The 25,813-nt window shown below is 39.4% G+C and overlaps 1 protein-coding gene across 2 annotated transcripts; it reads right to left on the bottom strand.

Moving 5' to 3' along the window:
• Window positions 1-1,027: 1,027 nt before the first annotated feature.
• Window positions 1,028-21,076, bottom strand: LOC306979840 (dysbindin-like). Of its 2 annotated transcripts, none has more exons than XM_079578974.1 (4): window positions 20,917-21,076; window positions 3,280-3,432; window positions 1,759-1,899; window positions 1,028-1,680 (listed from the first exon to the last, which is right to left on the bottom strand). In XM_079578974.1, the coding sequence occupies exons 1-4, from the start codon at window positions 20,939-20,941 to the stop codon at window positions 1,445-1,447; spliced, it is 555 nt and encodes a 184-aa protein (XP_079435100.1). In that variant the 5' UTR covers window positions 20,942-21,076; the 3' UTR covers window positions 1,028-1,444. The 2 variants fall into 2 exon arrangements, with proteins under 2 accessions (XP_079435100.1, XP_079435099.1); XM_079578973.1 differs by having other exon boundaries at window positions 3,280-3,435.
• Between the last annotated feature and the right edge of the window lie 4,737 nt (window positions 21,077-25,813).

Below are 25,813 nucleotides of genomic sequence, written 5' to 3' on the forward strand. Positions count from 1 at the left end.
AGCTGGATTGTCTTCATTCATGCATGCTACTACGCTCATAAACATATATATGCCAGATGAGTAAGTGTCTGCGTGTGTCAAGGCTAAAAGTCACTGTATAATCTTTGATGATGCCATTTGGGAAAACAAAGGTAAAAAGCAAATCAACTATATCTCCCTTATGACTGAGTAATGTAGGGATGTAAATATATGCACTGTTAAAGGCACCGTCCCTCCTGATCAGGGGTTAGGGACGGCAAATGCATCTTACTCGTATGTTTCAGAAAGTAGAAGGTCTTGGCTTTCAAATGAGGTATCACACGGGCATGTAGGCTGTAAGCTCTCCTGTCGATGCATTTTGAGATTTGGATATGCATCATTGAGGAAAATAATTACGCTCATTCCTCAAATATGGATTGTGAAAAATGATGTTATACAGCAAGTGTTACATTTGTAAATCTGTATATGGATATGGGGAACAGGTCAAAATGGTCTTTTTATGAACCTGTATGTTGGCATGAACAACCTAAACATTTTTCTGTTCGAAGTGTTCACATTGTTCTTGATCTTTTTCTATGAACATCTCACAGGTAATGCTAAACAACGGCACAATCATTTGCTGAATGGAGGTTATAAATGTTACTTAGCCAGTAAATAAAGACTATGATGAATCACCGCTTTAATCCAGTTTCACAGCCAATTCCTGCGCATTCAAATTAGGGCTTGACAATAAAAACTAATTGGCTGTTTTGTCAATGATTTACTGGCCTTAAAATTGGGTTATAATTTGTATATGAACAGAGCCTGATACAGATGAATGCATGCATGAAATTGAACTGGTCTTGGTCTGTTTAAATCCTGCTCATTTGATATTATTTATATTGATGTGGCCAGCTCATTTTTTGTGTCTTACGGTTTTGGTGAAAACATAACTTTCATTAATTGCTGTAAGCTGTTCAGGACTTTCTCAATTAAACACGCACATTGTTTGACGGTAACAGTAATTACTTTCATATTTCATATTGCACAAAATCTGGAACTTGTTTGTTAGTATCCCACGTTTATTAACTCATTCTTTAAAAATTGTGGCAAATCCATCAATTCCATTATTTAAAATAACCATATCTTGTCACATGTTACACAAAATATACTCAAATAACTCCACTTTTGAACAATATAACTACCTAAACCACCATTTATAGTGCATTTGAAAGTTATATTGTGTTGCTCTGCAGTGACTTCAACTTTTGACTTGCTCTTTCTTCTCATTGTACAAATTCCTAAAACAAGACCCACAGCTAATCTAACATCAGAACCCCAAATTTTATGTACATTATATCAGTCCTTTATAATGCAACCTATCAGACAAAGAAAAGCACATAAAAAGAGATAATACACAATTGGTGAGGAGTGAACAAATGTTTTATGCAGGAGTCCATCAGAGCATGCTCCTCTTCCCAGTCACTCACGATGCTCTGTTCTCCGCGGGCTTGGACCTCCTCTTCAGTGTCCCGCTGTTGCCCTGTTCCTCATCGTCTGAGCCCTCCACCGGGGTGTGTCCCTCAGTGGCGTTCATGTTCTGGCTGTCCCCCGACGACACTGAAGACGTGGACGACATTCGGGACTTGGGATCGAGGCCCTCCAGCACGTGCCGGAAGAGCCCAGTGCTGAGGACCTCTTCGTTGTTATTGTTGCCCTGCCCTGCAAAAGCGGCACAGTGATTCGTCAGAGTTAAGCGGGATTTGGGCAACAACGTGCGACATCGACTGGAGTCCGTACCGGGCAGAGGGGAGGCGAGAACAGATTCTTCACTTGAGCTGAAGAACACGTCCAAAGCGTCTTGATCGGAGATGTCGATCAGCTCCATCTGGTCGAGCAAGTCCACGTTGACTTCCATGGACGAGATGCTGCCAATAGGTGCTGCAGAAAGACAAAGAAAATGTCTTGATAAAAGTAGTGAAGCAGCAATTCTAATAAAGAAATGTTGGGCAGAAAAGTTGTTTTTATTTGAATTTTTAAGCTGCTGACAGGAAGTGACATAGATAGAGGTACAGTTCCAGCATTGACTTGACATGGTTGGCACGGCAACAGTTTCAAATTGCTTGCCTTCATCTATGTCACTTCCTGTCGCTTTCCAATAAGGAAGTGAAACGATAAACATCACAAAAAATGGCCAAATTAAAGAAAGTTGTATGTTTTAGAAAGAAGTGTGTCTAACGTGTCATATGCACTTTAACCAAAAAGATTGACATATTAGAAGCAGGAAGACCTTTGTGACAGCTTGGAAAAGTTCTAAATTACATCAACAGCTGTGTCTCTTGTGAGGTTTCCTTCTAAAATGATATCACACATTTAGTAGATGAAATAACTTATGCAATATAGGCTTACAGTGAGAGCGAGTGAACGCTGCACACTGAAGTTTATATGTCATGGAGGGCCATAGAGCGATGTCAGTGCAGTCAAACATTCAAATGGGTGCGTTTAAGAGAGGTTTAAACAGTTCCCCACACATTTATTTCGGCTCGGAACCTCAATGCCGCTCTGTCTCACATCGAAATGTTAGATTTTGTGGGTTTTAATGCTGTAAAAGTTTTGAACTTGAAGTAAAAACTGCTATTCCTGATAGATAATTGCCAATTCAACAAGAAGCATTGAGGGCCACAGAGAATTGGTTTGAGGGACGCACATGGCCCCCGAGCCGCACTACCTCTCTCTGTCAAGGTCATAGGTCTATGGTCAAGAATCCCAAAAGACGATGACAATATTAACCCCGCCTGAACTTTCTCCAGTTTGGCTTTACCCAACTCTAAAAGCTTCTGGAGCAAAGTGTCAAAATAGCGACAAAAACCAAAAAAAATATGACAAAAAAGAGCCACAAAAAAGTCACAAAAGAGAGACAAAGAAGCAACAAAAGACGTGCCAGAAAAGCAACAATAACACAATAAAAAGGTGACAAAAACATGTGTGAAAACATGACAAAAAAGTAATGAAGAAAGCAACAAAAAGCAACAAAAAGCAACAAAAAGTGACAAAAAGCAACAAAAAGTGACAAAAAGACATCAAAGAACACTATGAAAGGCAAAAAAGAGACAAAAAATAGACAAAAACAGAGGAAAATGTGACAAAAATGCGGCGATAACGCGACAAAAAAGTCCCAATCAGTTTTGAAGGTGTAACACTTTAGATTTCGGTTGAGGCGGGGAGTAAGAGGTTAAAAAATATGTGTTTGACGATCTCTATCAAATAATGATCACTCAAACATGGTCTGTTTGGAGGTTTCTTTCAGAAGTCGTCACTCACGTCTCGCGCAGTCCCTGATGCTCAAATGGGCCGACGACAGATAGGCGTCCACATCATGTTGGAAAACCTCCTCAAAGAAGCGCTGCCTCTCTCTGATCTTGTGCTGTTGAGCCGCGTCTCTGTCCATCACCATCCTCGGACCGCGCTCTGTGTCTGCTGGAAAACACAAAGTCAATATTGTCAGTCACCAGAATTTACAAAAAAAAGCAGCAGAACCATGTGAATTAGCAAATTTAGATTAACGATTCATTTTTTCTTCTGTTGTGTGTTACTGCAATGGTGGTAATGACTGTCGTAGTAACTAGATTGCCTCATGTAGCTTTTTAGTCGCCGAGCAGTAATAAAGAGAGCCAGCAGGGTGAGTCATTGAGCTGCATTTACTTTGGCAAGAGGCGAGTGTTGGTGCATCCTTGTCATTGTGTGTAGATAATTATAATATGTTCTAATGAAAAGACAAGAACAATGATTGACAATAGAATCAGCAAACAATGTTGTGATGAATAATACTTTTTCAAAAACCTCAACAGCAATGTTACTTGAAAGGTCCTGAGTACTTGAAGAGGAAGCCACTAATTTAAAATGTTAGTTGTTCAAACTCATTCCCAACTTTCCAAATACATTTTTAGCATCCCAATTCTTCACAGGGACGAGTTTGTAGGCACATTTCACAACTGGCAGGGTCAGAAATGCCAAAACAAAAGCCTGAAACTTCATGAAATTGATGCAAATGCTTTACAATTAGATGCACTGTGTCTGAGTTTACAAAGGGTGAATCCATTTTCATTCCACAACTAGAATCAGGTATAGTTCCTTTAATATCTTTGATGAAGCATTTGTATGATATGGTGAAAATGAAATTCTCTTCCATATCTTTTTGGGCAAATTGAGGTTTGTTATTTCATTGTGCTACATGTTTAGGCATCACAGGCTCTCTTGTTACAACCTCATATCCCGTCCAAGTCGTCGCTTGAAAACCCCAAATATTTGACAGTCAATTATGCTTGAAAACCGAAGAAATGTGTCTCAAACCAAATTGCAGAAAATGACATTGTTCTAAAAGATGTTTGCCTGCTTTAATCATTGCTAATGCCACAGCAATGAGCTAATTTGCCGGACCAGTTATTATGATTTAATCTTGTTTAAGACATCAGCCAATCCAATTTTCCGACTTATAAGCGTCACTGATATAACACTGGGATAAACAGAACCAAAACAAAATAGCATTTCAAGAAGCTGTGAAAGACCTCATGGACATTTTAGAGTTTCTCACTTTAGTGCAATACTCATGCTCAGAGTGGGGTTCTGTTTAGCAATGCATTAAGCGTATGTGCTGAGGTAATTGGATAATGTTGTTGAGCTGGGTCTACAACACTGGGAATAGCGTAGATTAAGAGAGAGAGCGCCGGCGTCAGCGACTCTATAAATATACCTGGTGGATCTAGAGCAGAAACGCAGGATGTTTACAGTAGCATCATTCCAAGGATTCTGTACGAATGCATTGTCCAACCAAAATGGAGTATTATCCCGACTGATCGCATAAAACTTAAAAATATAACAATCATAGTGAAGTCCTTGCCAGAGGCTTACAGTGTTTGTGTTACGTTGTATAAAGAAGTTGTGTTGTCACTTGAATAATTAATGATCATCAAGATAGTCCTAATTTTAGGCCCCATTTTGATCCTGATTTCTTGCTATTTTCTTCATAGTTTAATAGTTCAAAATAGCACTAACACTATAGGACACGCTGGGTGTCTTATTTAGGTTTATTCACAACTGGTTTAGCCTTAAAATCTGAAAACCCCAAAACAAGAGACTCTGTGTCTGACTGGGTAATGGCAAAACTTCAAATCATAACAACACCACCCAAAAAGTGACTTCCTGTTTAGATCCAGCACGCAGAAATAAAAGCACCATCTTCTTCCTTACTTCAATTTTTTTCTGCCTAACTATTAGACAGACAAAACACTTAAAACGTGTGTTTTCAATTATATTCTTGAACTAATCAATGAGACGAGCTGTGTGCTTTTATTTTGCTGTGCTGGATCGAAACAGGAGGTCACTTCTGGCAACAGCCTACCAAATCTTGCTTCTTTTAGGACACATTGAAATGTACTCACAAATGACAAAACATACAAGACACACAAGAAGAAAACTGTATATTTATATATGCATGTACTGTCCGCGTACAGGTATATATAAATATACAGTATATATATGATCGTACTATATGGGGCAGTATCAGATGGCAGCAATAACCAAGTACTATTGGATTCTTAAAGGGTCTAGATGCAAGTTAGCCATTTTATACTCACTACTGCCACCTCAGGTCTTATGCGTAACTGCAGCTTCTATATTAAAGGGGGGGTATTATGCAAAATCGACTTTTTCAAGCTTTACATCATGTTATTACGTCATTCCCTCATTAAAAACATGCCTGAAGTGTTGCCTTGGCACATTCATGTATTTTTGAGTAATATGTAAAAACTCTGATGGCAGCCATTTTAGGGATAGGTTTGCCTGAGTCCACCTAGGAACGCCTCCACCTCCTGGAGACGCCTCCGAGCTTTCGTCACCAGCCGAGTAACCAACCACTGCTCCTCAGCAGAACCCCCATAATTTACTGCATTTACAGACCAACAGAAGGTTTTGTCATCATTGTAGTGTGCTATAGACTGGTGCTATGTGATTGAAAAAAGCATAATACCCCCTCTTTAAGCTCGTGCATGACGGCGCTTCGGACCCGAATTAACACCTTTTTGAGTGACAGTGCCGGATTTTAGAGGCAGTTGTGGTGAAGGGCAGCAGTCTCAGCAGAGATGCCCAGACTTCCCGGTCCACGCACACCTCCTCCAGCTGTTCTGGGGGGACCCCGAGGCGACACCAGTCCAGCTCGGAGACATAGTCCCACCAGCGTGCACTGGGCCTTCCACGAGGCCTTGTCCCACTAGAACATGCCTGGAACACCTCCCGCGGGAGGCGAAAATAAACTAAAATAAAAAATAAAATAAAATAAACTTCTTGGGCGGCGTTGTTATGATTTGAAGTTATGCACAGAGTCAATTGGGAATTAAACACCATTACAATTGCAATATATTCAAAATTTCTTTCTTGGACATAGATTTGTTGATGAAATGTTTAGACAAATTCTACACATTGCTACGAGGCCAAATACAAAGCTCTTAGGAAAATATCAAAATAATATCATTATTGCAATATTCAAGAAAGTTATCAAATGTTTGCCCCGTTACTTGTCCAGGCCATAATTCAGCTCTGATCAACAAAGCACCAAAAGGCTCTGGGATTGCAGGATCAGCTCAAAGAGGACACTGGTGGTGATGTGCCACACTTGCCCATCACTGGAGTAGTGTGCCTGGCTTGACATCCTTCCTCCTGGGCATAGGGCCCTGTCAGGGAGGGTTCACGAGTGGATAGTGAGGGAACAGAAGCACAGGACATGTCAAACTGCAGGGCTACAATACTGACAGTTGGGTGAAAAAGGTACACCGGAATCACACAGTCACGGGACAATGCTATGATGATTAATGTAGGCCTTGTCTTGGAGGCAGGAAAACACTGTGAGAAATTATATTATTGAAGATACAGTCAATAATATAATCGCTAAAATGTATATTATGTCATTTATTGAAAGATATTCAATATAGTAATTGTTGTGACAGGCTTGATTAGGATGGTCCTATACTGTAGATCAGTAATAATAACCAATGGATGGATAAGTCAGTGACTGTGGAGCAATACAATATAAAAGTAATTTGTAATTTGTATCCACAGTTTGAGAAGTGGAAGACTACGAATAGCTTACATTTAAGTATAAAAAAACAAAAACAAAAAAACATTCAGGTCAAAAGACGCCTATGACTTTATTTAGGAATTATTAGGAGTAAAAGTATATAAAATCAATCAGTAGTGAAGCCGTAATTAGAACATTGCATAACTTTTCAACCTTTTTGTTTTGGCAACAGTACTTTCAAAGGTTCACTTTGTGTCACAGAGCGTAGACCATCACTGACTTACAAAATAAAAGTCAACAAAATCAACAAACAAGCACTACTACTCAACTATTTTCCTTCTCAATTAAAAACTGACTTAAAGTGCATGTGACACATTAGACACAATCTTTGCTAAAAATAGTTAACACAATTATATTTAGGGTTTTGCTAAAGATTGCGCCCAGCTTTCTTTAATTTGGCCATTTTTTGTGAGGGCTATAGTTTCATTTCCTTATTGGACACCGACAGGAAGTGACATAGATGAAGAACTGTTGCCGTGCCAACCATGTTATGTGAATGGGGAATGAGGGCCAAACTGCTCTGGATCTCTACCTTCATCTACAGTGGGGAAAAAAAGTATTTGGTCAGTTTCCCATAGACTTTCTACTGGATTTCGTCCAAATACTTTTTTTCCCCACTGTGCGTATGTCACTTCCTTTCAGCAGCTTAAAAATAAAATTAAAACATTTCTGCCCAACATTTCTTCATTAAAATTGCTGCTTCACTGAAATATAACGATAATTATGCCACCGATGAACTCGCAACTGATGTCATCCAACTGAACAAGTCATATTTTTCCAAAGCATTAATACCTGTCATGCACTTTAAACACTGTTGAGATCTAAAACTGATTTGATCCGTGCAGATGTGTCTGTTTATGCAGCGACCTTGTCTTCCACTATTACGCAATCGAATACACTGTTTACCAGGGAGTGAGGAGTGAAGGGCACAGCGCTGACAAAGCATCCTGTCAGAAAGTGTTCGAGGCCGGCTGCTTGACATGTGCGTTTAGATCATAGCAGCCTGATTAGAAACAAGTCCAATTGGGCACAACACAATGGAGTAAAGAAAGTCTGCAAACTGCACTTGCACTGCAGATGAAGAGCTTAACTAATGTTTTATTTTTACACAGTTAAATGGTGATTGATTGCAGCATTGATTGTTGCTACTTAAAGACTGGGGTCTGCAGAGAGCCAAAGGTTAGTCAGACATTGATTGGTCTTCCCTATCCAGTTCTCTTTCCATTTAAGTCTTCATCGATGTGGGTTCCCCTGCATTCATGACCTGGCCAACCTCGGATTAAGGCGACTGCGGGACCAAAGTCGCAGGTCACCAGACACACAGGTCTGAAGAGCTGACCACACTGGTATTCCTGCGGCTAAACAAAAATAAAACAGACGAAGAAGAGGGTTTACCTTGGCTGACAGTACTAACTGTAGGACAGGGATGTCGTTTTAAATAGGATCTACAGTGATGTAAAGCGGGCGTTACAACCTCATTTTAAATATTTGCACCCTCAGTTTATAGTGGCATCACTATGTATTTTAAGGTTAAGTTAAACTTATTAATCCCCGTAGGGAAATTCGTTCTCTGCATTTGACTCACCCTCAATGCTGCTGGAGCGACCTGTAGGTCGGGGACCCATCTCCAGACGTGGAGCAAGGATTCCTCAACAATTAAAAACATGTACTATAGGTTCCTCTGTGAGGCAAGGAATCTCTGTGGACATTCCTAGTTAAAGGTGCATTATGGAACTTTTTATGTGGAGGAAAAAAAAAACTTTTTGTGAGTGCATAATTTGACCTTTTAGTGACCCAGCTGCTGTATGAGTGGTTAGCATGGATGGTGCCTTTACTTTCCATCACAGTGGGCTCTGATGCTCCAGGATCAATTATTATTTGAGTTTTTGGCCACCCATATACTGGGTCACAAAAGGTCAATTACAATACTTTTGCATAAAAAGTTCCTAAATGCACCTTTAAATAAAGGTTAAAAGCATGGTCAAATAAACAGAAAAAGAAGCATAAAATACTGAAATAATAAATAATATAATATGTACAGTATATAATACAGATGGGTCTTCCAAATGGACAATGACCCAAAGTATGCTGCCAAACTCGTTAAAAAGTGGCTTAAGGATAACAAAGTCAATGTTCTGAAGAGGTCATCACAAAGTCCTGATCTCAATCCAGTTGAAAACCTATGGGCAGACCTGAAAAGGCATGTGCACAGAAGGTGGCCTATAAATTTGGAGGAATGGACCAAAATTCCTGCCAACTATTGTGAGAAGCTTGTGGCAGGATATTCAAAACCTTTGACCCAAGTTAACTTATGACTTTGTAAAAAGTAACATAAAGCCATGTAGAAAATTCTATCTCTCATTCTTCTGGGAAAAAGTAAAAGTTAATTCTAGTTTCATGTCAGACAGTGAGAAAAAAATGCATATGTGTCTTTTTATAAAGTGTATGTAAACATCTGGTTCCCACTGCATATATATATGTATATATATGTATGCTGCACTTTTAAGTTCTCCTGATGATCTTTTAAAAGTCAAAGTTCAAATGAGAAAAGCAGATGGACGAATGATGAGTGGAACAGACAGAGACAAGCAGAGACCGGACATGTCTCAGTGTGCCACTCTGTTCCCCTCCCTCCTCGTAGAAAGACAAACCCAGATCCTCTTCTGTCCCGGGGCGAGGACAGAAAGAGTCCATTCAGAGTGGCACAAAGACGAGATGTAAAAGATTGGACTAAATGCCAGTTTAAGGAAATAGCCATGAAGTAGACAGAAGCCGAATGCATCTAAATTTACCCCAAGTATAACAGGAAAAGCAGAACAGGCATTGAAATTAGGGGGAACTCCAGTTCTGTCCAAAACTCCAATTTCTAAATTTGCCCTTTGAAACACGGTCAAATGTGGAAACACTTAGAAGGATGCAGATGGCTGGAGGAAGACCAAAGAGTGTCGATGATATTGTTCAGAGAAGGGAGTATATACATAAGTATGATTTGCTGCAGGACAAGCAAAAAAAACCTAAAAGATTAACAATATTTATGATATGTCAACAAAGAGTCAAACAACTCCCAACTTTAATCTTTCAATCATCTAAACCTCAAATGTTGAATTCGATATAAGACTGTAAAGCTAAAAGGTTTACAGTTTCCATTAATACAGTAATACTTTTTTGTTGGAACTTATTACCCAACGCTGAAAATAAATCTCTACGTAGTGACATATTGTTGACAACACATCTAATTGAAGTAGTCACGGCACATTGGTCAGTCTGTTACATGTTGCAGGATAGAAAAGATGAGTGTTTCCCATTCCTCTCATTAGTCCATCGTTGTTATGGTGAAAACGTGACCTCGTAACCTCCCCGAGGAGAACCGTCCTAATTCTAATCCCTGAACTGCGTTTCCGATCGTCCCCTAGTAACTTTTTGAAGAAAAGTACTGTTGAGAGAAGGGTTACAAAATTCCAGGATTTCCATGGGAATTAACAGGAAATTATTGGAATTTACGGGACACAACTAAAGGTTATTTCTTTACAGACTGATATGATATCACATCAGAGATTAAGAATCATTTTTGTGATGTCTGACACCAGTGTTTGAAGAGCTTTTGGACATGGAATAATAGACTCATTCCATGTTTGTATCCATCTTACATTTATTCATCATTGTAAGATGATATATTAATATTAAAGTATTACAATATTATATTGCTTTAAAAGTCTATAATTTAGGTCTGTGTAATGCAGCTCTGTGTCAGACACACTCCTTGTACAACTAGTGACCGGTGAATTTAACCAACCAGTGAGATAGAAAATGATCATGATATAAAACTTTGTCGTTATTACAAAGAGTATTAAGTGTAAAGTTGAGAAAAGCTGTGTTGTGTTTTGAGTTGATGGTATGGTCCTCACACGCCTTGTACGGGTCAGGGGGGTGACATCGAGGGGTTCTAATAATTCACCAATTGCTAATGCTAATATATAACGTTTAAGTATTTTTGAAAATTCCCCACATTTCCGAGCTAAATTTCCCATTGAAACCCTTGTTGAAGGTAGATTTATTGTAAATGATTTCATTTTTTTCAAGTTATTATTAAGTAATAACTCTTACTTGAGTAAAAAACAGTTCTCCGTGAGTAAGTCCAAAAACTATGTGTTGACATTGGATAGAAAAGTAAGGTTTGTCTAAAGACATATGTTTTTTTTGTTCTAATGTTGCTTTCATGTTTTCTGTTGTTTTCCTCATTGGATTACGTCACTACAAACTACAACTGCTCTTCTTTTTTTCCTTTTTTTCCTACTTCAGAAAAAGATTTTCGTAACGTCACTCTTACTTGAGTAAATGTTTTCGGTATAATAGCTGCAGCTCCCAGCCTTCAATAAACAGTAGCCTGACAGAGCCCCGGTGGGAACCACCAGTGATTATACAGAGCTGCATGTTTGACTACTTCAGGGTTTGCCAAGGCCTTTTTGAGAGTTTCTGTCCTTGTGCAAATGGATGAGGTCACTCTTTTGAAAATGGCCCTGGTGGTGAGCGTTGACACAGACATCTAAACACTCTTGGAATAAGAGACTCCCTCAAAGACACTATGAAGCACCACAGTATGGGGACAAGTGGAAAATGGACATGCACTCACTCGTGTGTTTAAACAGCCAAGCAAATCTGCAAAATGTCATGTTTTTAAGAAAGGCCAGTGACAATTTGCATATTAGATTCAAATTAGCAATTTGTCTAAAGTCATTGTGATAATCATATATATTTTTTTTTTTAATGGGTAAGTTACTTTTCGAAACTTTTTTGTCTGTGCAATGTTGTAGTGTGGGGAAAACCATGACATTCAAGTGCCTATGCATTTACATTTACATTAAGTCGTGTATCTAATTGACAAAGCAGCTGGCACCAGGCGACAGCAAGCCCCCACACTTGTCTAAACAGAGGCGCGGAGAAAAGACTGTCGGGCCCCTTTTCACCCACAGAGCTATACGGTTTGTCAGAGCAGACAGATTTTATTTCACGGCGACATGCTTCCAATCGCCGTGACATAGGAAGGAGAGCGGCTGCTGGGGCCAGAAGGAGCGTGTGAATACTGAAGAGATAGAGCAGTGCTTGTAGCTTTAAAGCGATATTTCAGGATTTTTGACATAGGGTGGCATTTCCTAGATGTCCAGAGTGTTGTTGATTTCTGGAGATATATATATATTTTAAATTGATGCAGGCCTTATATTTGAAGAGTTTAGTAGCGCTAGGCTAGTGCTAGGCTTGTACATGTCTATGGTAACTAGTAGTGTTAGCGGATAACATTAAATCGCTATTTATCATACTGGGTCAGGCTGTACAGTCTCTGCTCTGAGCACCACAGTCAAGGCTATGACAGAGATAGTACGACTGTAAAGCCTGACCCAGTATGATAAATAGCGATTTAATGTTATCCTGTAACAGTAGCCTGCATTAAACAGTCTGACCCAAGCAAAGTGCACCTGAAATCACTTTTAACGTCAGACTACTGATATAAATGTCTGCGTTGATGGAATAATTTTAACCATTTTGCATTAAAAAGAACTTATATTTGAGCAGCGTCAGCTTTGTTGTTGTAAGCCAGTGGTTCTCAACCTTTTGGAGCCGCGACCCCCATTATAACAGGTAAAGGGCTTCGTGACCCCCCCGCCCGGGTCACACCGTGAAATTTAGGAACATTAGCCTACATAATTCTTAAAAACAAAGAAAAAAAACAAATGGCTGAAATAAAATTCATCAAACTACGATCAAATAATGGCACTCTGGTAAAATTGCAAACACATGCTATAATGAAACATTAGATTATATACTAATGAAATTATGTATATTTTATCTAAATGATCTGGCGACCCCCTAAATTTGTCTCGCGACCCCCAGGTTGAGAACCACTGTTGTAAGCAACGCAGCGGCGGAGGGATCTGCTAGAAAATAGTCCCTCAAAATGCAGTAATTCATGTGATGCAAGATCAGTTATATTTCAAATATTATTCTATCGACACAGACATTTATTTCGGTAATCTGGCGTTATTAGTGATTTGCCTCAGGTGCACTGTGGAGTGCGTCAGACTGTTTTTAGTGCAGACTACCTCTTGCCATAGACATGCGCTAGCCTAGCACTAGCCTAGCATTAGCCTAGCGCCACTAAACTCTTCAAATATAAGGACAGCATGAATTAAAAAAATATGTATATATGTATATATCTCCAGAAATCAATAACACTCTGGAGAACTAGGAAATGAGGCCCTATGTCAAAAATCCTGAAATATCCCTTTAAGATTGTGACTCTGGACAAAATGGGAGATTTCACAATAGAGAATATACAACTACTACCTCCACATTTGTCACCATCCCATTTAGAAAACAAAGGCAAAGTAACTTACACCTAAAAATGTGTAGATCTGTACAGAAAAAGGTTTACTGCGATAGTAATACAAACTTTGCGGACCCCTATATGGAACACATTACCCCTGGCCATTTACTGTAAGTTATCTTATTATACATAAACAATGAACCTACTGTAAGAAATGATCATATGTAGATGCACAGGAAAATGTAATGTGGTTAAAACAACCTCCATGACATTTTGACCTTTCTAAAAGTATAATGGAGCGCTAGAATCTCCCTCACCGTGTGAACACAGCATACAGGGGATGGTCTCATTAGCTAGAAAGCCGATCTTGTTATTTTATCTTTGCTTGCAGCTAAAGATCGACCCCAGCCCCCTGCAGCAGCCTGTTAACAGTTTGCGGCTCTCGTGGTAATTAATACTGTGTCTATGGCCGAGAGGAATGGCACAGTAATTGGCCGGATAATGAAGCTGCTAGTTAGAGCGCGCTGAAGATCTTTAAGCCTTCAACCTTAAAAGCTGCCCTCCATGTCTGTTCTTTCAAAGGCGTCTAAACAGAAAATAGCCTGGGTTAAGCGAGGCAGACAGGTGGCTGCTCGGTGCTGTTCCCACCCAATGCCAATAACTATAACTTTGTCCAATAAGCTGCAAGAAAGAACCACTGTCTATAACTCCAAATCAAGTGTCAGGCACTGCTCAAGCGATTAAACATGTTATTATATCAAATATGTGGCCAAAATGTAGAAATACAAAATTGGTGCCTGGCTGGTACGATTGGCATAATATTTGCCAAATTCCTTCTCATTCACACTTTCTCCTTTTAGATGTTTTGACAGACCTACGACAATCAGTCTAATGCCTATACTCCAACCACATCATTTACATGCATTTATTTAATTTGTCGTGATTATTAAGCACTTTCAATACTTTAGCTATAACATTAGCATAGCTTCAAATCATAGCAACGGCGCCCAAGAAATGACTTCCTGTTTCGATCCAGCACACCATAATAAAAGCACTATCTTATTCTCATTGGTTCAACATTTCATTAGTTCAACTTTCTTTCTGCCTAACTATTAACAGACAGAACACTTGAAATGTGTGTATTTGATTGACTGCGGAATTCTTCCGCAGTCAATTATTGGTTTTCATGTTCTTTATTGATTGACTGCGGAATTCTTCCGCAGTCAATTATTGGTTTTCATGTTCTTTATTATTATTCCTCTTCCATCTTTTTCCCGATTTTCTAGAGCTTTCAGCACCTTCATGCTTTGTGCAATTTATGCAAGTTATGCATCAAAACGTTCCGCATGTTGAGGAGAAGGGTGCTATTACTTTTGGGACTTCTGCAACTTACGGTTTTTCCGCAATCGGCCAAAATGTCGGAGATTTTTCCCATTGACTTATAATGGGGCTGCCGCAAATCCATGCTTTTCTGCACTTTTTTCTGCATTTTCTGCCATTTCTGCACTTTGTGCATGTTCAGCTTATGCAACTTGTGGGTTTTGAGAAAAAATTGGCCTTCTGCAGTTTTCCAGTTTTTTTATACGAGAGTTTGAAATTTTTGCATTAGTGTGTATGGGGTGAATCCAGCCAATGGGGAGACTCCAGGCCTTTCAGCCATTTGTGCAGCTTCTGCCAATCAAGCACTGAGGCCATTTCAACAGTTTGACCAGTTTATGGAATATAAAAGTTTAAGCAATATTAATAATTTATGCAAATTAACCACTTTATGGGATTTAACCAGTTTATGCAACTTAAGAGTTTATGCCATTTAGGATTTATGCGAATTATCCCATTCATGCAATTTACCACTTTTTGCAGTTTATACAGTTTATGCAACATGAAATTTTATGCATTTTACCAGTTTATGCAAATTTGATTATGCAATTTGAAGAGTTTATGCAATTTCTGCATTCGCTTCCCGCATTTCCGCAGTCAATCGCAATGGCGCAGCCATTGCATTTCTAGTTATTATTCCTCTTCCATCTTTTTCCCGATTTTCTAGAGCTTTCAGCACCTTCATGCTTTGTGCAATTTATGCAAGTTATGCATCAAAATGTTCCGCATGTTGAGGAGAAGGGTGCTATTACTTTTGGGACTTCTGCAACTTACGGTTTTTCCGCAATCGGCCAAAATGTCGGAGATTTTTCCCATTGACTTATAATGGGGCTGCCGCAAATCCATGCTTTTCTGCACTTTTTTCTGCATTTTATGCAATTTCTGCACTTTGTGCATGTTCAGCTTCTGCAACTTGTGGGTTTTGAGAAAAAAAAGGCCTTCTGCAGTTTTCCAGTTTTTTTATACGAGAGTTTGAAATTTTTGCATTGGTGTGTATGTGTGAATCCAGCCAATGGGGAGACTCCAGGCCTTTCAGCCATTTGTGCAGCTTCTGCCAATCAAGCACTGAGGCCATTTCAACAGTTTGACCAGTTTATGGAATATAAAAAGTTTATGCAATATTAATAATTTATGCAAATTAACCACTTTATGCATTTTAAACCGTTTATGCAACTTAAGAGTTTATGCCATTTAGGATTTATTAATTTTAAAGAGTTTATGCAATTTACATAATTTATGCAAATTAACCCATTCATGCATTTTACCACTTTATGCAGTTTATACAGTTTATGCAATATGACATTTTATGCATTTTACCAGTTTATGCAAATTAGATTATGCAAATTAAGCAATTTATGCAATTTGAACAGTTTATGCAATTTCTGCATTTGCTTCCCGCAATTCCGCAGTCAATCGCAATGGCGCAGCCATTGCATTTCTAGTTAATTATATTCTTGTAATGTTTTAAGTACCTTCTGAACTAATCAATGAGATGAGCTGTGTGCTTTTATTTTGGCGTGCTGGATCGAAACAGGAAGTCACTTCTTGGGCAGCGTTGTTTTGATTTGAAGTTATGCACTGAGTCAATTCAACATAACAGCGATGATGATCATTGTTATTATTAGTAGTAGTAGTAGATACAGTATTGATAGTAAGTAGTGTAGTAGTAATGATACTGATAATAGTAGTCGCAACATTAATGTTGCGACAATGATGATGACGGTTATGATTGTAATTTTTTGTACCACCACACAACACACCTACAAATACAGTCTTTGTTTTGTCTCTTGGTTTTGTGTTTTTCTTGTGCCGTATTTGCTTTATCAATTGTTGTCTGTTGTTTTTGCTGTCACTGTTGTCTATTTTGTGTAACTGTCTTAAAACTCACAATAAAAATAAATAAATAAATAATATATATGCTCAAATGCAAATGAGTCCATGAAATAGAGAAGCATTAGGTAAAACCCTATTGCATTTACGAACATTGATTGCTCCATCGTGGGCCCCCACGCACCCTCCGCATGATAGAAGCTCCATGTGTCTCTTTCTAACTCAAATTATATCAAAATGACACAAGAACCATCATTACATTTTATAATAAGTATTACTCACTCCATGACATCTCTGATCCCAACATCCACAAACATATCTGTAGTGAAACAGCTCTCCTTTACATGTCCAACCCATCAAGCTTCCCCTAGGATTAACTGTCCCTCCAATACTAACTTCAATCTGCATTAGCGGAGCTTTTTAATCATCCTTTTTAGTAACACAGAACTGAGTTTGGAGGAGTGAACTGGAAGATTTTTGAATGTTCAATGACACTAAAAGTTGTGCAGATGTTTAGGTCTATTTTGCATTATGTTTTAATGTATTTATTTATTACCCCATTGCCCTTCCCCACATTACCCTCACAGGTTGGTTGAGGTGGTGAGACCAAACTTTCAAATTAGAAATGGGAGGAGCATTTTCCCCCATGCAGAGCTCAAACTGGTTTGGATAAATAATTAGGTATAAAACAAAGCGCCTGGAGGAAGTCGAGTTCATGGTTTCTAATGGTGGATTCAGGCGTCCAAACAGTCCCTTTGGAGCTGACCCAGATAATGATGAGGTGGTCTGAGCATTGTTGTAATCCGCTAATTGCAAGTCGGGATCAATACTATGGCATGCATATCATTTGATAATATGAGGTTTGTTTCTGTGATGACGGCTGTTGTGGCTGTCGTCCTTCGCTCGGCTAAACACCTGATTTGTCAAAAATTATCTGTCAGCTATTTTAGCATCACCCCACACAATGTTTGACCATTTATAACATATATACATATAATAATTATTGTGAAGCCACAGTTTGAGCAGACCTGATTGCATCATCATTATTTCTTACTGCAGACATCACTCTCAACTAATCAAAAAAAAAAAGTTACTATGTTTTCTGTACATTACATTGCAGAGAGCTGGGAATAAAACAATTTTCCTCCCCTACATGTTCCAGCCATGTCCTAATGTGTAGAATGAGCTCAGACCTGTTCACCACAACTGCCTCTAAAATCCTGCACTGTCACTCAAAAAGGTGTTACTTCGGGCAAGGTGCAGTTACACGTATGACCTGAGGTGGCAGTAGTGAGTATAAAATGGCCAACTTGCATCTAGTCTCTTTAATAATGGATTGACTTACAATCAACTTGCTCTCAATTACTGTAGTAAGAGAGAGATTCAAGTACATTACTAATGATTAGGGATGGGACGATACACTTTTATTGTGATACAACATGTATCCCGATACAGAGGGCCCAATAAGATGCATATTGCGATACAGGTCAATATAATGAACTGCAATATGTTGCCCTGAATTGATTGAATAAGAAAGCACAAAATGAGTTTTCAAAGGTTATTTTAAGCATAAATCAGTCAGACATTTCGTAAAATAATTTGAAAACTGAAAATGGCAGACACATTTAAAAGTATCCTATCCTATCCAATTATCCTGTTTATTCAAAGTATCCTAATAACCAACAAGTAAGAACTCTAGAAGGCTTTTAGAATAGTTGAATATCAAAAGTATTGCGATACATGGCAGCCGTATTGCGATGTGTTGCAAAACTATTTATTTATTTTTATTTTATTTATGGTTTATTTGGTAGGGACAGTGCAAGTTAATGAACAAGCCACACCGGATTGTAGCCTTAGGCTAATTTTCATCCGTCGTCCCCAATGCGCACTCTCAAACACACTCTCATACATCCTGGCCTATTGTACATGTTTTTAGTGGTAGGGGAAACCGGAGTACCCGGAGGAAACCTACGCAGACACGGGGAGAACATGCAAACTCCACACAGAAAGGCCCCGTCCTTGGTGGGAATCGAACCCGGACCTTCTAGCTGTGAAGCACAAGCACTAACCGCTGTGCTACCGTGCCAATATTTTGTCCTATTATTGATATGGGCATAATAGAGCCACAATTACCCAAAGTTGTTATTTGTCTTCAACATGAGTAATGTATCAAAGGCTAAAATAAATCCGACACCGGCTTGACTGCCGACAGATTGCAGCATCTGTTCATCAACAAACCGTTTCTAGACGACCACTTTTTTGGCAAATTCCCACACAACCAGAGGGACCATCGCCGGACGCTGCAACAGATGGGACCCGTCATGTTGAGAGCTCAGATGATCTGTTTGAGCCTCATGAAATCACAGAGGGCCTAATTCTATCCCCGCTCTGAATGTGGGTTTGTGTGTCTGTGGAACAACAGTGAGCTGGGCCTGATTGGATAGAGAGGCACAATCCCATTAGAGGCAGCAGATTTTTTGTCTGGAGTTGTGCGGTGGCCCTAATCCAACAGAGCCGCCTAAGAGCACTTGATATTAGGGGAGCATTAGTCAGCGCGATGATTCAACATTCCTGGGCAGAATTTGGGCTGGATGAGCACTTTCACTTCCAGGAAGCAACTACACAACAACAGCTATTTAACCCACGACCAGGCCGTCACTCCAGACTCATCACTGCTAATGGTTTACAGGGAATAAAGGAACACTAAAACTCCTCTTGTGACTATGAAATAAAACACAAAACTATTTAACCATGCAGGCTATAACACAGGTCTATTCAGCTTAAAGGCTCGATGCAGCCGGTCTGGCCTCATTATGAACTATATGCACATGGGCGTCGCATGACTTCCGAGTGGATCCTCAGGAGGCGCTGCTCTTCCTGTCCCGTTACGAGTTAGTAGTGGTGTCTCGTCCCCCCCCAAAAAAATTGCTCAAGACTACAGTCACTAGCATCATATTAAAAACATCACGTCAGGAGCAAAGAATTCGCTGGAGGATCCTCCTGTGCTCATAGCGGGAGATGTTTATAATGGCTTATACTACATATTATATTAAAATGGCAGATTAGATTTTGAATTGCTCAAAAAACAACCAGCCTGTCTTTAGTATTAACACTTTATAGTTGTTTAGTTTGTGTAGTGTTGTGTTTTGATATTAGCCATTAGCTCTGAGATGAACAACAATAAACACAGATGTTTACTCCAGTCAAGTATCCAACATAATGTTTTAAACACATAGCTAGTGACTTCAGTATCTGACCATCTCACTGTCCCGGATGCCCATGTTTTCTTGAACTATTTGTTGATTTGTGCAAAACATTGGTAATCCTTATTGTGAAAATAGCAAGAGAGGAAGGACCGTGACCTCGGAAGTAATGTGTCACTCGCTTGGCTTTTTTATTCCATTATTTCAAACAGTATTTTCACAACTAAAAGGTCTTTTTAATCACTCTCATGAAGACTAAAAATCATCAATTTTCAAGTTCAGAGTCTCTCAGGTTTTCTCTTATTTCTATGAATAGCTTATGGTTCTAGTGTTATATGTGGTAGTAAAAAGGTGTTAAGTAGAGGTGCTTGTGTATTTTTGCTCTTTACGTCAATTATATTATTTAACAGAGCCGCAAACTATAAAAGACTAATTTGTAGCTATTTATAATTGGTTTGCCTCACACTGAAGAAGGGAGAGACCCGAAATAAAAATAAAAATAAAAGTTTATCCTATATAGCGCTGTCCTTTCTTTCATTTTTACATTGTTCCCAGGAATTAGCACCGAGTCAGAGAGCATTGTGAGTTGAGCACTTTCTATGCTCGTCATTTAGCTATTTATAATTGAAATGTAACTGTTATCTGACACAAACCTCAGGACTTACTGACTTACTGAGTTGGTGAGATAGATTTAGAAGTTGAAGGTTGTGTCAGTGTCCTACAAGGATCCCCTTGCACCTCAAAACTACTTCACAGCATGGCCTGATACTATAAAAGTACTAAACCAAACTTTGCAGCAACCTAGTAAATTATTATAATGCTGTATATGTGCTGTTTACCACTACAATCATGGCCATAACGTTCTCTCTTTGTCACAAGAATGATGCTGAAGTTGTATAAAGATTCATAGGCTATAAGGCTAAAAATCTGGAAGGTACAAACATATCACGATTTCAGTTTCCCCTATTAGTAATTAAAAGTCTGCCTTGAAAGTATGGCCACAAATGCCAAACAGAGGGTCACTCAGATAATGTAGAAACAGTTCATGGCTCTATTTAGTGCCTGTAAATAGGGGCTTTCCGACCCCAGCTCATACTCACATGGGAGGCGTGTGTTGGAGCTCATCTCTTCTGAGGGTCACGGGTTTACGGGGTAATCAATGAGTCAGACTGCGATGGTCATCTCTCCAACACTTTAGCACGGCCACTCCAAGCTGCTCCCAGTGGCTCCCTCAGTGCACTCAGAAGCTAGTGAGGAGAGGAGAAGTTAGAGCGTGAGTGGAGCTGACAGACTGACCAATGAGCGGGAGGGAGGGGAGGGGCTTATGTAACTGCAGCAGAATATCAAGGGGAGACAGGACCAGGGCCTTTGTTATTTTTGTGTCGTCACACAATGCCTTTGGACCTGTCTGGAGTTTGGACAATCACAAAATCCTGCGATGGAAAGATTAAGGGTGTCTTAATGAGGTTGTATACATATAATGCACATTTTGAAGTAACCCAGCATCTCCCTAGGTGAAATATTGCATGGTGAAATACGAGAATTGCTCATATTTTTGGGTTGTTGCAAAAATCTATTCTCTCCTCTGGGCCACAAGAGCAAACTACCATTGTGTCCTGGCAGGGCAAGACACATCAAACACCTTGCCTACTGTATTTACATTAGTCATGTATCAATTACAACTTCAGCTCTGTTCCATTTGTGGCACCTGGTCAATCCTGAACACATATAAAAATTAAACCGCACAAACTTATGTCAACAAGAATTTGAGTAGAACATATTTTCGGGTTTAGGTCTGCCTAGGGTGACCACATTTTCCAAATAAAAACTGTGGCACAATGAATATGCCTTGACTGTCTTTTCCCATGCTGAATGGTAAAACTGTCTGATGGTAACGATATGCACCAATAAGCATTGAGGAAATGTTAAATCTTTCTCTGGTTTATACCAATTACTTTGGGATTTATGTCAACATGGCCCAAAAACTTACATTTTCAAGTATAGTGTGTTTATTCAGGGACTATTTTGACTGAAAACTGGGACAGCTGGGACAGATCCTGTGTTAAACTGGGACATATTAATGATCTTCGAGAAATCGATTAGGACATGGGACAAAGGACTGAAAACTGGGACTGTCCCAGTGCAGTGGAAAGTAACCAAGTAAAAAGTACAAATTATAGGTACTTTTACTTTACTTTTATGATGAATACGTTTTACTACATTTTAGAGCCTGTATCTGTACATTTTTTACAATGAACTGGATTAGTCCCAGTTTAGACTTGGTTTAGTGGTTTACTCCTTTAGACCTTGTTAAGATCTGGTTTAGACCTAGTTTAGTCCGGGTTTAGACCTGGTTTAGTTCCTGTTTTTGAGTTAGTGGTTTACTCGTTTAGGCCTGGTTTGATTTAAATGATTTAAAAAGTTCTGCACATAACCTCTTAAATACTTTTACTTTTGACTTATATAGTAGATTTTACAATACATACTTAAACATTTTATCAAATACTTTTACATAAAGGAACAGGCCACCGTTTTTCCATACTAAGTTCTTACCTGAGCTTAGACAAGTTGATGCGTACCTGTCTGGTCTTTGTGCGTGCCATGGAAGAGCTTGGTCACTTCTAACTTTAGTCCGTTCAGAGCTATAGGAATATGCTGGAAAGACCAGACAGGTGCGCATCAACTTGTCTAAGCTCAGGTAAGAACATATCTCAGTATGTAAAAACAGTGGCCTGTTCCTTTAAAGAGACTAGATGCAAATTGGTCATTTTATGCTCATTTTAAAGCAGTACTAAGTAACTCTTCCCCCTAGAGGCCATAAGCGCAACTGCAGGTGTAGTAGCAAGTTACGATTTTTTAACTTATTAATTGTCTTGGGGAGTAAATACTACGCTGACAGGAAAGGCGAAGGGAGAGAGGGTTACTGTGCATCCAATTATACAATGGAAATATTTTTTTTCACTCAAACTTGGCTGTAAATACTGTTTAAAGTGACGTTAGCCCGCAGTTAGCTTCTTCTTTGTGATTCCATTAGTGTGTATTGCTTTCTCCGGACCGGTGGCAGTCAAGTTGCAAACATGGTTTTCTGTCCAGAGACACCAGGGGGAGATGAAAGACCCTCCAATCATCCCATAAACACTTGTATTACCCCCACAGGGACTACGGAACTGATTTATTAAGGTAAACACGTTACTTAGTACTGCTTTAAAGGCAGTTGTGGTGAATAGGTCAGGGCTCATTCTACACATTAGGACATGGCTGGAAAATGTAGGGGGAGGAAAATACTTAGTTTCAACATTTTTAAACTTCCTTTCAGTACATTGTTGGTCCTGTATCTGCACTTTTATTTAAGTAAGAATATTGAGTACTTCTTCCACCACTGCTCCAGTGTCCTAACCTGAACTGCACAGAAGCCTGGGGACCATGGCCGAAATTTTCGCATGGATTTGGGAACCAATCACAGAACGCGGAGGGACGGCAAGACGATGACGAGCTATTCGATATACAGAAGCTTGTAGTTTATTTACGGATTAAAAAAAAAAAAAAAAGTTTATTTACGGATCCAACATGACAGCAGCAGACGCAACGCTATTTTTCGATCGAGCTTTAGGCCGTGTTCTAAATAGAGTGTTCTAAATAATAGCTCAAAAGTTTACAGCGGGTATGTCATATGTCATCTCATACGATACGTGTGTTTGAGATGAGCCAGACGGACGCAGTTTTGACAGCCGACTGCAGACGCGCGGTGCATGCCGGTTAGATTTCTGTCCGACTTGCTCCAGACGGGCTCTGATGTCACGGGCACGTGGGGCACGGAAAGATCGTGAGACCCCAACGAGAGCAGCCGACTGGATCAGCCGCTGCATCTCTCCAGAGGCAACTGCAGCGGCTCCAGGCCCCGTGCATGATGGGAAAACGCGCACCTGTCCGCGGCTCACGCGCAGGTGATTGGATACGAGTCTGTGTGATCAGAAACGTGCTCCTCGCCCCCTCCCCTCTCCTCTTTAGATCTGAACAAATAAACTATGACTGAAACTATTAAAGTTATGCATCGCCCCTAAAATAGAGCTCATGTTTGATGCCCAGGATTTAAAAGGACGTATTTTATCTCACAAACTTGAACAAACAAACAAATGGGAAAGTTTCCTGGAGTTTCCTGGAGTGAAGGAAACAGAGCAGAGCTTTTGGCCTAGTTAGAAAATAGCAGTAACACACGATAAAACTCCAATAATCTGTCATTTATTCATTTATTAAGTTTTTTATTTAGGGTCAATGAATAATAAAAGTAGTTTTTAAAAAAGATGGCGTTACACTTTACCGTTGCAGCTTGCAAGTAGCCCAATTGCTAAAATCAAACAGAAAAAAGGTCTGTGCAAGGACCAAGGACTCACTAGGCAAGTATACTGTTTACAACTTATCAGTAAAGATCTAGGACGTTTTACTTACCGACTTAAAGCTTTAAGTACTCGTGTCGTGTGGCAGATGTAGGATTGTGAGTCAGTGGCACCTTCAAAACAATTGCAGCTTGAAACTAAAACCTATAATCACACACAACTGTTTTTTGAAAAATTTTTATATGGACTAAAGTGATTCGTGGATATAACACAAATTAAGGATAGAAAACTTTTTTTTTAATGATTTTAATGATACAGAAAATTGCCACTACACTCCATTGTAATTATTTATGCCCAGCGCGCCATCTAGTGGACGACACGCACCACATCTATTGGGCAGTATATATCAGGGCACTTTCTGCTTACAGGTTCAAAGGAATATTTGTAAAAGTCAAAACATAAATTGTATTGATTTTGTTCCAGAGGCAAAATGAATCAACTTTTGCATTTTTTGCAGGGCTAACTTTCTTCCTAGTTTTACAGTTTCAAAAAGCATGTTGTCTGTAAGTGGCATCTCTTTTTTTCTTTTTGCCTTTTAATTTACATTTATTCTTGTTACATTCTTCTTCTTTTAATTTGTATATAGCTCTTATGTACTTTCTTACTACATCTATATTCCTCTGACTTTCCATTCTAGTCCTTGTTAAACTAATTCACTGGGCAAGAACCTGACTGAAGGAGAAAATGTGATGATCAAACTTTTATTGTGGCATGGCAGCAGTTGAGAAGTGGGGGGTGGACTTGCCTGGCGAATGAGCTTTGAAAAAAAAAGTTCACTCTTTGTAAATGTCAGCGGTTGCTCTGGTGAAAAAGATGCTGTTGTGGCCAAGTGTGCAGTGCAGACTTAGCAAGCTTCCATGTCATGTGTAGTAGGATAAGACGCAGCCACAGAGAGCGCGAGTGGGCAGAGGAAACACAAGATGACTCAAAGTGAGAATGTTCAAACGAAGTCTCTGCTGCGTGGGTTTCTCGGGGGTTTACCTGCTGAGGACTTGCACGAAGAAGAAAAAAAATCAATGGCGGCCTAAAGTGGCTCAGAAACACACAAAAAAAAGAAAAAAGACATGTTGTTGATGATACAAGAAAGAGGCAGGAAAAGCTGTGTTGAGTGAATACTTGCTGCAGTTGGTGATCCGGAAATCATTCATACTGCTTGCCATCATTAAAGACCTTGGTTTTCTGCAGGAAATTAATTCAATACTATCAACTTTGAGCTCACTATTACAGCAAATATACCCAATTTAAATAGGCTAGATACTTACAGACCTGACAGTGCAATAGGTCAATAGCGAAAGACCATCTTTGGAGCAGGACTAGAATCATTGACATAATTATCTTTTACTTCAATTAAGATGGAACATATCTTGGACATCAGCTTACCTGAGTGTGCCATGCTGCTGTTTTGAAATGTGGCAGGAACATTAATAACATGATGATTCACGTAAACCGCATTAAAATGTTTTTCTTTCTTAAAAAAACCTGTTACAGATGATGAAGTCACAGCCACCCAGGGCTGACTGGCAGAGAAGGTCACTCAATACTGGTACTGGTACAGGTAAGTGACATCTCCAAGAACACAAGGAAAGTCTGACATATACACCAC

This window comes from Gobius niger (assembly GCF_951799975.1).
Source record: "Gobius niger genome assembly, chromosome: 20".
Taxonomy (NCBI): domain Eukaryota; kingdom Metazoa; phylum Chordata; class Actinopteri; order Gobiiformes; family Gobiidae; genus Gobius; species Gobius niger.